The 13477-nt window shown below is 35.5% G+C and overlaps 1 protein-coding gene across 2 annotated transcripts in view; it reads left to right on the forward strand.

Annotated features, from left to right (window-relative positions):
- Positions 1-13477, forward strand: part of CD2AP (CD2 associated protein) — a 153003-nt gene that overhangs the window by 85886 nt on the left and 53640 nt on the right. For both annotated transcript variants that reach the window (XM_003897700.5, XM_021937354.2), the window contains exons 6-7: positions 10658-10845; positions 13098-13176. In XM_003897700.5, the coding sequence (XP_003897749.1) occupies positions 10658-10845; positions 13098-13176 (267 nt within the window). The remainder of the gene's footprint in view (positions 1-10657; positions 10846-13097; positions 13177-13477) is intronic.

Here is a 13477-nt window from a genome sequence, read left to right on the forward strand (position 1 = left end):
TCCAGCCTATTATTGATGAGCATTTGGGTTGGTTCCATGACTTTGCTATTGTAAATAGTGCTGCTATAAACATATGCATGCATATGTCTTTAGAGTAGAATAAATCCTCTTAAGAGGATTAATGTCACTCCCATTTTAAGGGTCAAGAAATGGAAACTCCTGAGATTATTTACTGAGTGGTAAAATCATCATTAGAGTTTGGTTTTTATGATTTCCCAGTTTTTTGTTTTGTTTTGTTTTGTTTTTGTTTTAAGCTTTACTGTGCTATTTAACATGTGAGATTATGGAAATTTGGTGGTTTTTCACTATTGTAGTCCATTTGTTTGCTGCCATCTTCACCTAATTTTCTTTTAGGTATGCTTGTAGAACTATCTTTTCATGTACTCTCAGCTCTTTGAGTGTTATGGGTAGTAATATATGGGTATACTAGCATTTCTTATGAAGGCAGTGTATTGCAAAATCTAAAATTTAAAAGTCAAATCTGGTAAAGGGAGATTCTAAATATAAATACAACTGTCTAGTTAATTCAGTATTCATATATTTATTCATTCAATTTATTGAGTGCCTTTTGTTAAGTATATTGTACGAGGTCCTGGGAGTACGGTGATCAGCAACATAGGCGTTATTTCCCCTCATGTTTGAAGGTTTTGTTCCACTGGGAAAGAAAAGATGGTTTTAAAAAGTGATTGTAATTTAGCAGGAGAAATATTTGTTACAGGAAAGGGTGCAATAAATGTATATAAGAAGGCTAGTCCAGACTTGGCAGGCTGTGAAGGAATGCACCCTAGAAGAAGTCATAGATTGAGATCCCACAATGGCTAGGAAATTTCTAAGCAAGTTTGTGGCAGAGGGTGAAGAAAATCATAGCATTCGCAAGATCCTGAAAGAGATTTAATTCAGAGGCATTATAGAGTATATAATTAGATGTGGTGAATATTGAGCCTGGAGAAGTTATTGGGTCAGGTGTAAGAAAACGTTACAAAAATGTTAATCAAATCACAGAGAAGCCATAGAGTGAAATGATGAGATTGTTTTTCAGATAAATTGGTTGCAGTATGGAGGGGGAATTGCAATGTGGAGAGTAGACTGGAGAAGAGACTGGTCTGCTAACACCAGTTGAGAATGTTTTGATAATGAGGTAGAATTAGCCTAAACTAGAGCAGTGCTATGGGGATGGAGAGACTTGTGTAGAATAGGAGTTATATAAGTGATAGCACGAAGAACAGGACCTAGTGATAATGTTATTTAGGGGATGACCAAAAAAGAGGAGCCAACTGCTACCAAGTTTTTGGCTTTGTAAGGTGGAGATGTCATTTTCAGAGATAAGTTATTGGGAGATGATGATGTATCATTAAAATAGATGCCTAATTATTGAAAATAGGCAGTCCTAATTGGTAGGTTAATTATTTTTGAATCATTGAAAATTACCAACTTTTACTACCATGTTGGCTATTCACTTTTGGAGATGTTAAATTTGAGGCTTGTAGGGACGTGAGAGCATCCAAATGAAAGATATTTGGTAGTCAGTTGTCTATTGATCTGAATCCTTAGAAAAATTCCAGTGTCTATGCAAAACTGGGACTTGATAGTACTCTAGGTGGTGTAAGAAATGGGTAGGCCAGGCATGGTGGCTCACGCCTACAGTCCCAGCCCTTTGGGAGACCGAGGTGGGTGGATCACGAGGTCAGGAGTTCGAGACCAGCCTGCCCCACATGGTGAAACCCTGTCTCTACTAAAAAATACAAAAGAATTAGCTAGGTGTGGTGGCGTGCACTTGTAATCACAGCTACTTGGGAGGCTGAGGCAGGAGAATTGCTTGAACCTGGGAGGTGGAGGTTGCAGTGAGCCGAGTTTGTGTCATTGCGCTCCAGCCTGGGTGACAGAGTGAGACTCCGTCTCAAAAAAATAAAATATGATTAAAAAAAAAAAAAGATGGGTTTAGATTAGATGACCTAGAGAGAATATACAGAGTGAAAAAAAACTAAAGACCCTGGGATGGAATCCTGTGTAATAACATTTAAGACATGGACTGAGGAAGATTAACTGAAAAGAAGACCTAGAAAGCACAGAAGGAGAGAGCCAGAAAGAAACCTATGAATGTGTGGTAGTCAGTCAAGGGAGGAGAGTTATTCAGGGAGGCAGGGCCAGTAGTGTCAGATACTACTTGGGAGGTGAAGTAAAAGAGATCATGAAGGACCTAAACAACAGCAGTTGTGAGATAATTAGGGCAGAAGCCGAATTGAAGAAGAAAGGAGGTTAGGCAGTAGAGAGAGTAAGTATAAGGCAGTTGCAGCAGTTGATGGCAACATATATTCAAGAATGTTTTTGTTCTTTTTCTTAAAAAGGAAAAGTGTTGATCATCTTGATATCCTAATGGCTGACAAGTAGAAGGGGAACAGTTGAAGATGGAAACTCAGAAGAAGTGTAGTTACAGCACAATAGGATTTATCCAGAAAGTGGAGGAAATGGGTTTCACATTATGGCTATTATGATTAGTCTCAATTTATTGGAGATAGATCAGAGTTAGTAAGCTTAATGGTAGGAAGCCGAGGAAGATATTTCTGACTTTTGATGTCTTCTATAGAAAAGGAGTAATGTTATGAATAAGTTGCTAAGTGGTGAGGCCAGAATTTTGAGGAGATGAAGGGGTTCCAGCAGGGATTCTTAAATGTTTGTGCCATTTATCCCTCTAGGCTTTACTGGGCAACTAGATGGATGCATCACACAAAACATTTAAGAAACCCTGATGGATTGTTCTTCAAGAGTTCTAGTCTCTTACACGTAGAAAAAAATTTGTTCTGTTAGGAGGAGTCAGCTGAAGTTTTATTTGATTATTCAGGTTCTGGAGTAGAAGAAAGTGCTCGTTTCTAATGGGACACAGGATCCTGGGGAAATGGTTGTATACTTCGTGTGCCAAAGATAGTAGGTAGAAATTTGTTGGTCTGCAGCCTAGTCACTAGGAATCAAGGTGTTACACAGTTTACCTTGAGGTCTGTACTCATGTATTAGTATTCACCTTATACTCCTCCTGGTGAGCAACTTTGCAAGGAAACTTGTTCTGGAGTTTTGATGCCCTGACTGGTAGTACGTTATGGATCTTTCTGAGTTATTGTTAACAGCCAGACATTCTTTCTATGTGTACTTTTTAGGAACTATGCAATATTGATTGATTTTAAGTCCAGTTAAAACACCCACACCCACACCTGCATGATCGACTTGCAAAATCCTTGAGAATAATGGTGAATGATGACTTTAATGGTAAACTTGGATTGATTCTTTTAAATGCTTTTCATTTTCATCAAGTTTCTATTTTTTTTTTTTTTAGCTTTCATTTCAGTTCACATGTGGTTTCTTGTTTTTGTTTTTCTCCAAACAAGTAATTGGATTTTGCAATTCTTTTAAGTCACTTTATATGAAGATACAAGCCATCAAGTAGCTTCTGCTATAGAGATTTAATGAGGAAGGAGGAGGGAGGGTTTAGGCTCAATAGACAGATGTGCTGTTTGTTTTATGACTGATAGCAATACACATAAAATGCAGATGTTTTTCTTCAAACATAGCAATTCAAGGACAATCGGATGGGTAAAGTATATGGGTATTAAAATGTTACAAGTACCATATAGATAAGGTTATTGTTTTGTCTCATTATGGCACCTCCTGCACGCCCTTTTTCCTCCTCCTTTTTCCTTTCTCCTTATCCTCTTTCTTTCCAGTGGCTGTTTTCCCTTTTATATTTTGCTGCTTCTTTGTGATCAATGCTCTCACTTACTTATGGTTCACAGTGATACATCTTTTAAACTTTTAAAAAATGATAGACACTGAGCTGGGCACTGTTTAAATAACTTTACAGGAATACATTAGTTTACTTCTCATAGCAATCCTGTGAAGTTCCCCATTTTACAGGTGAAGAGATTGGGCAAATATAATGGAAGGGGCAAGATATGAATCGAGAAGATGTGACCCTAGAGTTCATATACTTTACCACTACATCATGCTGCCTTGCAACCATTGATTTAATAGCCAACGTGGTAGTAAAATTTGGTGTTTTTCATTTAGCCAAAAATAGCCTATCCATTAGAACTGGATATTTTTGATATCTAGCCATCTATTTTAATGATATATATTTTAATAACTCTAATAAAGGTTACAGTCACTAAATCCAAACCCCCTTCCCTGCCTTTTTTTTTGTTTTGTTTGTTTTATGGCCTTAATCAAATAAACTCTGGAAATTGTACCTTAGAATAATCCCCTAAAGTTGTCTCTATCAATATATGATTTATTAATACCATGGATAGTTTCATTTTAAGAATGCCTTTTAGATATGCACCTCATGTGCTAATCTGTACCAGAATATTGCTTTGTCCAACAGGCTGGTTATTGGAGGTATATATTAAACTATATAGAATACACTTCTGGCAGTGCGGGAGCAAGACAGTGTGGAATTCACTTTTCCACCGTACAAGATCGAGAATTGGAGAAAATATAGGAAGCAAATTTTTCTAAAAAGTAGACTGCACAGGACTGGTATTCCTGAGAAAAGGAGAAAAAACAAGGGGGAAGGAGAGCTCTACCATTTTCCTAGGTTTCTGCCAGGAGCTGATTTCTGAACTGCATTACGAGGAAAGGGGACCTAACCACAGCAGAAGGCTATGGTTTTGTTGAGGATTGATCAAAATTCAGGGAAACAAAGGCAGTTAGAATTTTGTATTGCTGAACACCTGAAGTGAGAGCTGTATGTAGAGAGAGCACCAGAACTGTTCTTGGGTGTTGATTTGAGGGTTTAGCTGAGCACCAATCTGTGAATGCATACAGTGAAACCCCAGAGACTGAACATGAGCAACTTGTGAATAAAGAGCAATTACTAGGGGTTAGTATGAGCAATTTCTGGTATGCTTATACAAGGCCAAGAATTGAGTTCTTTCTCTCTAGATTTCAGAGATTTTATTGACTACGTGGGCAATTCAGTAGAGAGGTGAAGTGGGGCTAAATTAGCCTTAGAATGGAGGTTGCTCTAATGCTACCCTAAAAAAGCTTCACACTAATGTGCAAATAACTTACCTGTTTGCCAGAAAAAAAAAATTAAAAATTTGCCAGCAGTCTTTAAAGTAGAACTTCTCAACCTTGTCACTGATGATGTTTTGGGCTGGATAACTTATTTATTTTCAGGGGCTCTCTGGTACATACAGGATGTTAAGAAGCATTCCTGATTTCTACTCACTAGATGTCAGTAACACTCCCCCATTGTAATAACCAAACATGTCTCCAGTTATTGCCTCACGTCTCTTGGGAGGCAGAATCCACCCTGATTGGAAATTACTGTTGTAAATGATTACTATAAAATTTAGCATTCAACAACATCTCATGCCTGTAATCCCAGCGCTTTGGGAGGCCGAGGCGGGCAGATCACCTGAGGTCAGGAGTTCAAGATCAGTGTGGCCAAAATGGTGAAACCCTATCTCTACTAAAAATACAAAAAATTAGCCAGCTGTGGTGGCGGGCATCTGTAATCCCAGCTACCCGGGAGGCTGAGGCAAGAGACTTGCTTGAACCCAGGAGGTGGAAGTTGCAGTGAGCCGAGATCGTGCCATTGCACTCCAGCCTGGATGACAGAATGAGACTCCATCTCAAAAAAAGAAAAAAAGAAAGAAAAAAGAAAAAGAAAAAAACCAAAAGGCAGGAACATGTGACCCATAATCTGGAGGAAAAACTAGTTGGTAGAAAGAGACCCAGAAATGATGGAATTAGTAGATATTAAAATAACTATAATAGAAATGCCTAATATGCTCAAGATTGTAATGGAAAATGTTAATATAATGAGTAGTGAGTAGAAGACATAAAAAGAGCTAAGTGGAACCACCAGAGATGGGATTTAAAAGGACAAAATGGAACTACTAGAGATGAAAAACACATCTGAAGTGAATTTCTTCCTGTGAAATTTTAACAGAAGACTAGACAATGTAGAGGAAAAGATCATTGAATTTGAAAATGTGACAATAGAATATATGCAAAATGAAGTGGAAAGAGCAAAAAGACTAAAACTTCAAAAACTGTAGCAACTTGGGATATTTTTATTTTTGAGACAGAGCCTCACTCTGTTGCCAAGGCTGGAGTGCAGTGGTGCAGTTTCTACTGGAGTGATCTCCACTCACTGCAACCTCCGCCTCCTGGGTTCAAGTGATTCTCCCACCTCAGCCTCCCGAGCAGCTGGGACTACAGGTGTGTGCTGCCACGCCTGACTAATTTTTCTATTTTTTGGTAGAGATGGGGTTTCACTATGTTGGCCAAGTTGGTCTCTAACTCCTGACCTCAAGTGATCCACTTGTCTCAGCCTCCCAAAGTGCTGGGATTAGAGGCGTGAGCCACTGCACCTGCCTGGGATAATTTTAAATGATCTAATATGTGTAGCTGGAGTCTCAGAAGGGGAGAAGAGAGGGTGGATGAAAAAATGTTTGAAGGAATAATGCTAAAAATTTTCCAAATTTGATGCAAGTTATAAACCCACAAATGCAAGAGTATAAACAAAGCTTGGCAGATCGTAATCATGTGCTGAATGCAAGCAACAAAGCAAAAACCTTAGAAGGGACCACAGGAGAAAAGCCACATCAAATAAATGAGGTAAAAATTCTGCAGATTATCTTCAGAAACTGTATAAATCACAAGATAATCTCCAATGGGTACTGAGGGGCAATTAGGTTTTAAAGCCTAGAGCAGCACCTCAGAAAACAAAACATTGAAGTTGTCTTAGTTCATGCTGCTGTAACATAATGCCCAAGACTGGGTAATTTGTTAAAAACAAAAACTCTTTCTCACAGTTCTGGAGTTTGAGAAGTCCCCTCATCTAGGCACTAGCAGGTTCGGTGTCTGATGGGGCCTGCCTGGTCTCTGCTTTGAAGATAGTGCCTTGTTTCTGTGTTCTCCAAAGGGGATGAATGCTGTGTCTTCCCCTGGCAGAAGAGGGAGAGGGGTGATCTCACTCGCTCGAGCCTCATGGTCTAATCACCTCCCAATACTACCATATTGAGTCTTAGGTTCTAACATAATGAATTTTAGAGGGACACATACATTCAGACTGTAGCAGAGGTATAGCTAATAAGTTAATAGTAAAATGGAATACTAAGAAATGCTACTGGAAATGAGAAAAAAGGAAGAAATATCAAGTGGGTAAATAGAAGAAAACAAATAGCAAGATAATGGATTTAAACATAACTACATCAGTGGTTATGTTAAATGTAAATGGTCCAAAAACTTCAATTGAAAGACCAAAATTGTCAGCCTGGATGATACAAAAATTCACTGACATGTTAAAAGAAGGATAGAAAAAGATGTTCTGTGCAAAGCATAATAAATTTAGAATGACTATATTAATATCAAAGTATATTTCAGGAAAGAAAATATTACCACGGAATAAAAAGGACATTTTATAGTGATGGAGCTAATTCATAAAAATTAATAGCAATTCTAAATATATAACTCAACAATAGAACTTCAAAGTACATGAGATACAAACTTCCAGAACTGAAAGAAATAGATAAATCCATGAAAAGAATGAAAAGATTTAAACATGTATCTCTCAATAATTGATAGAACTAATGAACAAAAAAATGAGCAAAATTCATATTTAGAAGACTTGAACTGAATAACATTCTTAATTAAGTGGACCCAAATGACGTTTACAGAATAGTTCAACAACAGAGTACTTTCTGAAGTACTTTTGAAAGTACTTTTTGAAGTACACTTTTGAAGGTTACTTGGAATATGCATGAGATAGACCCTATGTTGGGGCATCAGACAAGTCTCATCAAATTTAAAAGGATTGGCATTGAACGGTACAGGTTTTGTGACCACAGTGGAATTATTTGTGAAACACCAAGATATTTGGGAAATTCTCAGATACTTGAACAACACTTGTAAATAACCCACGAATTAAAGAAGAAATTATAAGGGACGTTAGAACAGTTTTTGATGTAAATGAAAGTGAAACACAACATACCAGAATTTGTGGAATGCAGGTAAAGCAACATCTGTAGGGAAATTTATAGCTTTAAATGCTTGAATAATAGAAGAGATACCTTAAACAAGAAAAGGGAGAGCAAATTAAACCTGAAATGATTAGAAGAAAGGAAATAAGAGCAGTTCTGAAATAAAAAACAGACCAACAGACAAGAAAATCAAGTTCAAAAGTTGAGTGTTGTGAAATGATTTAAAAAAAAAAAAAATTGATAATACCCTAACAAGACCGATCAAAGAGAAAAGAGAAAAACAAAAATTACTATTTTCAGATGTGAAGGGATATCACAGACCTGACAATTAAAAGTGTAATACGGAAATATGCTCATAAATTTGACAACTTAGATGAGATATGCAAACCCTTGTAAAAGCATAATTAACCAGAGCAGGCATAGAAGAAATAGAAATTCTAAATAATCTATGTGAAATAAATTGTATTTAATATAAAAAAGTCTTCACATAAGGAAAATTTCTAGCCAAGATGATTTTCACTGGTGCTATCAAGCATTTGATCTTACACAGATTCTTTCAGATTTCTTAGGTCTGTGTGACCTTGATATCAAACCCTCATGAAGTAATTTGAAAAAAAGGAACTACATATTATTATCTCTCATGAACACAGACACAGAAATCTTTGAAGTATTCCATCAAATTCAGCAAAATTTGTAAAGGTTACGTCAAACTCAGCAAAATATGTAAAGGTTAGTACATCATGATACTAATGGGGTCTGTTCCATCCATGCAAGGCTGGTTTAAAAAGTTTATATAATTCACAGTGTTAACAGTTTACAGGGGAACAACCATATGGTCATTTCACTAGATGCAGAAAGAGAATTTACATACTCAGTTCTTAATGATGAAAATGCTACATAGTAGCATAGAAGGGAGTTTTCTAAATTTTATAAAGCTCATCTGTGAAAAACCTGGAGCTACATTCTTAATGGTAGAAACATAGTAGCATATCTGTACAATGGGATACTAATCAGCAATAAGAAGGAATGAAGCGTGGATACATGCAACAGCATAGATGAATCTCATATATTCTGTGTAGCCAAAGAAGTAGATGTAAAAAGCTTATGTACTATATGATTATAATTTATTTGAAAAAGGGCAAATGTATAGTGACAGTGAAGTTCAGAGGTTTCTTGAGGCTTAGGGGAAGGATTGACTATGATGGTGTGCGAGTGTTGTGTGACGAATTGTTCTGTATCTTGCTGTGTTTACATGGTGCGACATTTGTCAAATATTACTGAAATGTGTATTTAAAACAGGTTCATTTTATTGATTGTAAACATTCTCTCAATGAGGTTGAATTTTAAAAATATGTTACGAAACTATCTTCTCCACTTCAGTCTTCTATGTGACTTAGCATAATATTGAAAATGGTTAGGGTAGATGACTATACTTGTTAGCATTATATTTTTTAAGTTAATAACTTGTTTTGGCAAACCACCTGTAAAATGGTCATTTCGATCAATGCAGAAAGATATTCTCACATTTGATTGGAGACTTTGTGGTCTGAGCCATTATATTGAATTGTTTAAGACTGTGGTTTTGGGGTCATCTAGAATTCACTTCAAAAATTGACTTTGTTACTACCTGTAGGTCCCTGGGAAAGTCATTAATATCCCTTTGTCCAAGTTTATTTATTTGTAAAATGAGAAGTAATAGTGCTTAATGTTAAGAAGCTCATGTGGGCTTATAAAAATGAGATAATTCATATGCAGTGCTTAGCCAAGTGCCTGGTACAGAATTAGCTCTGAATAAACGGTAACTACTATTTTTATTGTCCCTGTTGTTCTGCTATTTTTCAACAGACTACCTCAGTTCAGTGAACTGTCACCACATATTTTTCCTTACCCTATATCCCCAGTCTTCAGTGTTTCTGGATTTTTACTCTAGAACTTTGTTTCTTACTTAGATTATAAGGCTCTTTGAGGATCTCATGAAAGCTGTACCTGTTTTACCCAGAAAAATGTACATAAAAATAACCACACAGTTTTCCATAGGGTTGTTCATGGACTTACTGAGCCTATACATAAGAACCCTTGTTGCTGAGCAAGAATGTAAAAACGTTCTTACCCATATAATATTAAACTTAACAGTTTTTTATTATTATATAGTAATGGTTTCCATTGAATGCTTTAAAATTAGACCTGTTACCTAGTCTCTGAACTAAAAGAACAGGTTATGAACTATTGACCTTTTTAAAATAAACATTCCCAGTTTTTATATTCAGAAACTCATGCTAACTTTGATTGGATTGGATCATATAGCTTTAAAAAATAATCTTATCTCTTTATTGTTTGTCTCACATTGTATCATCTTTGGCCAAAAGCTATACATTGACATGCTGTTTTTAAGGACCTCGTATGACATGATTTCCTAATTAGGATTTCTTAATTTTACTAATTAAATTTACCTAAAATTATTATTATTTTGCACAATAAAAAGGTATGTGTAAACTGCATGAATTGCATCTTGCTCTTCTGGATATTTCAGTACTGAATCATTTGGGTTTTTTTTGTTTTTGTTTTTTTAAATTTTACTGTGTTTTATTAGAAGGCATATAGAATGTAGACATTATGACAGGATGGGAAACGTTTTGTGATTCGAGGTGTCATTCTTCAAAAACAAATTATTGTTTCAGAAACTGTTTTGGGTGGGCCTACTTCACCTTTACCTTCTCCGGGAAGTGGGAGTGAAACTGCACCTGGATCAATTACACAGCCAAAGAAAATTCGAGGAATTGGATTTGGAGACATTTTTAAAGAAGGCTCTGTGAAACTTCGGACAAGAACATCCAGTAGTGAAACAGAAGAGAAAAAACCAGAAAAGGTGGTAATGATGGACTTAAGTTAGATTAACTCCACTCATTCTCTCATTAAGCATTTTTAAAATGTAAAAGTCAGTTTGTAACTCTGTTCGATTTCTTTTTTTTTGAGATCACTAATAATTTGGTTATGAATGAGGAGACTGTGAGAAATTTTGTCTCCATATTTACAATGATTGATATTCATGGTTGAATCTAATAAAATTAGAATGCTTATTTCTTGGTAAATTTAACACACTTAGTAGAAGCTTTAGGGTTTTTAGTTATCACAGTGTAAATAAAAATTAGAAAGGTTTTTTTTGCCTTTTAAAAGCTACCATATATAAATTTAGTTTTGTATATAATAAATATATATTTAATTTGAATTAGACCTAAAATGGACTGTTTTAAAATGGATTTAGAAAGTATTAAATTACTTTATATTTTGGCACTACTTAAATTTCCTCTAGATTGTCAACATTTGTTAAATTTACTAACCTTCTTTGAATGTGTGGAGAATTTTATTTCATTAGCATTTTGCTGGCATTGTGAAATGAAACAAAGTAAATGAACCATAAATTATAAGAACTAAAAAGAGAGTTTAAAATAAAACCTTAAGCTGTTATTTTGGTGGTAAAATAGCTACAGTCTGTAGAGCATTTTTTCACAGTTCCTTCTGTCCTATCTCTTTAACTCTGAAGAATTTAAAGTGTTACAGTATTTATTTGATTCGTGTAGCTACATCTCATTTAAAGACTGTGTTTTGGTTATTGAGATACTATGAAGTTTCCTCCTAAGATAGGTGCTTTCAACTTTTTTTTTCCTTTCCTAACTTGCTACCTATTTTCTTATGTAACAGTGAAGAGTTGGGTTCAGAAAAGAGAACTTCCACTTTCTATCCTACACATTCCTAGCTCTGAGACTATCTGGCATTAGGATTATGGGGTCAAATTGATTCTTGGTTTTAAAGGTAAAGTTTGGAATTCTCATGGTTTTTGGGGTGGTGCTCTATAGCTATATAACAGCTAGGAATGTTGGACAAGCAATTCTTGCATTGTGATAGAAATTAGACTAGATGATCTTGTGCTCTTTCCAATTCTAAAGCTTGTGATTATATTGAATAACTTTATTGATTAATGATCACATTATCTTTTAATCATCCTTGATAATGTCCACTACTCAAGAGTTGTTATTAGTGACTGTAGTCTCAGGGTTACCCTATATGATGGTCTTGTCAGGCTTGCTTTGATCACTGATCCAGGAATTGATAAAGTAGGGAGCACATTTGCTGTGTTTGTAGGTACACCAGATTGGAAAATATGGTGGTTAGAGTTGGGGAAAACTAAAGTTAAGTATCTTAGAAGATAAACAGAAAACACAGTGGTACGTAGGTAAGTTAGCAGTGTGTTCAGATTTTTAATTATTGACATCTAACGTTAAATGTACTGTTGTTTCTGGGTAGAGAACTTAAGGAAACACTAGTATAAGGTGGTAAAGGACTTAGTCCTTTACAAATTACAATGGACAAATGTCTAGTAGACTGTAGTTATGAGGAACATAAGAGTACCTGAATCATTTACATTCAGACAGCAATGAAGTATAAATAATTTTTTTTCTCCTCTTTCAGTTTAAGGTTTAGTTCTGGGTTAAAACCTGGGCTCTGCGGCTAAATTCCTTTTACTATGGACAGATTACCTATATAAATTTATATTATTGTATAAATAGTGCCCACTTAATGCAGATAGTTATGAGGCTGTTAGTCCTATATGCACTATTTATACAAAGTGTTTAGCCCAGGGATTTAACTTTTCAAGTGCTGTTGTTCTTATTTATTGTATTTGATTTATTGTATTTTGTAAAGATAGGGTCTCACCTTGTCATCCAGGCTAGAATGCAGTGGTATAATCATAACTCACTTACAACCTTGAACTCCTGGTTTCAAGCAGTTCTCCTGCCTTGGCCTCCGTAAGTGTTGGGATTCAGGCATGAACCACCGGTGCCTAGCCTCTTATTTAGAGATTCTAAAATTAAATCTCGTTAATATACTATGGGCATCAGAGATTATTATCTTTTAGATAAGGAATCTTAGCTCTGAGCTATGATTTAAGGAACTTTGGAGACCTTTACCTGTTTCATTGCTGATTTTTCAGTCACATTTCTATCTTAGCTATAAGGACCATTAGGGAAAGCTGGGCAACTGTAAATGGAAACTTTTTTTTAACAGTATTATCTTTATTCTATCTTAAAATAGTTAATGCCATTTTTTTTTCTATTCTAGCCCTTAATCCTGCCGTCACTGGGATCCAAAACGCAGAGTATGGAGATAACAAAAACAGATAGCGAAGGTAAAATTAAAGGTATGTATTTGAATAAAACTTTCATATTGGGAATAGTAGAAACATACTCAAATGTGTCATGAGACTTGTTGGAAGCATTTGTTACACTGCTTTATTAGAATAGCAAATTCTATTAGATGTAAGCACCACGAGGTCAAGGATTTTGATGTACTTTGTTGGTTGATGGATGTATCTCCTTGTAGTTGAATCTGTGTCTGGAACATCACAAACACTTAGTAAATATTTGAATGAATGATTAATGAAGTTGTTACTTAACATATGGTATTGACTATAAGTATTTTAAAATTTAAAGATAGATTAT

Source organism: Papio anubis, chromosome 6, assembly GCF_008728515.1.
Source record: "Papio anubis isolate 15944 chromosome 6, Panubis1.0, whole genome shotgun sequence".
NCBI lineage: Eukaryota > Metazoa > Chordata > Mammalia > Primates > Cercopithecidae > Papio > Papio anubis.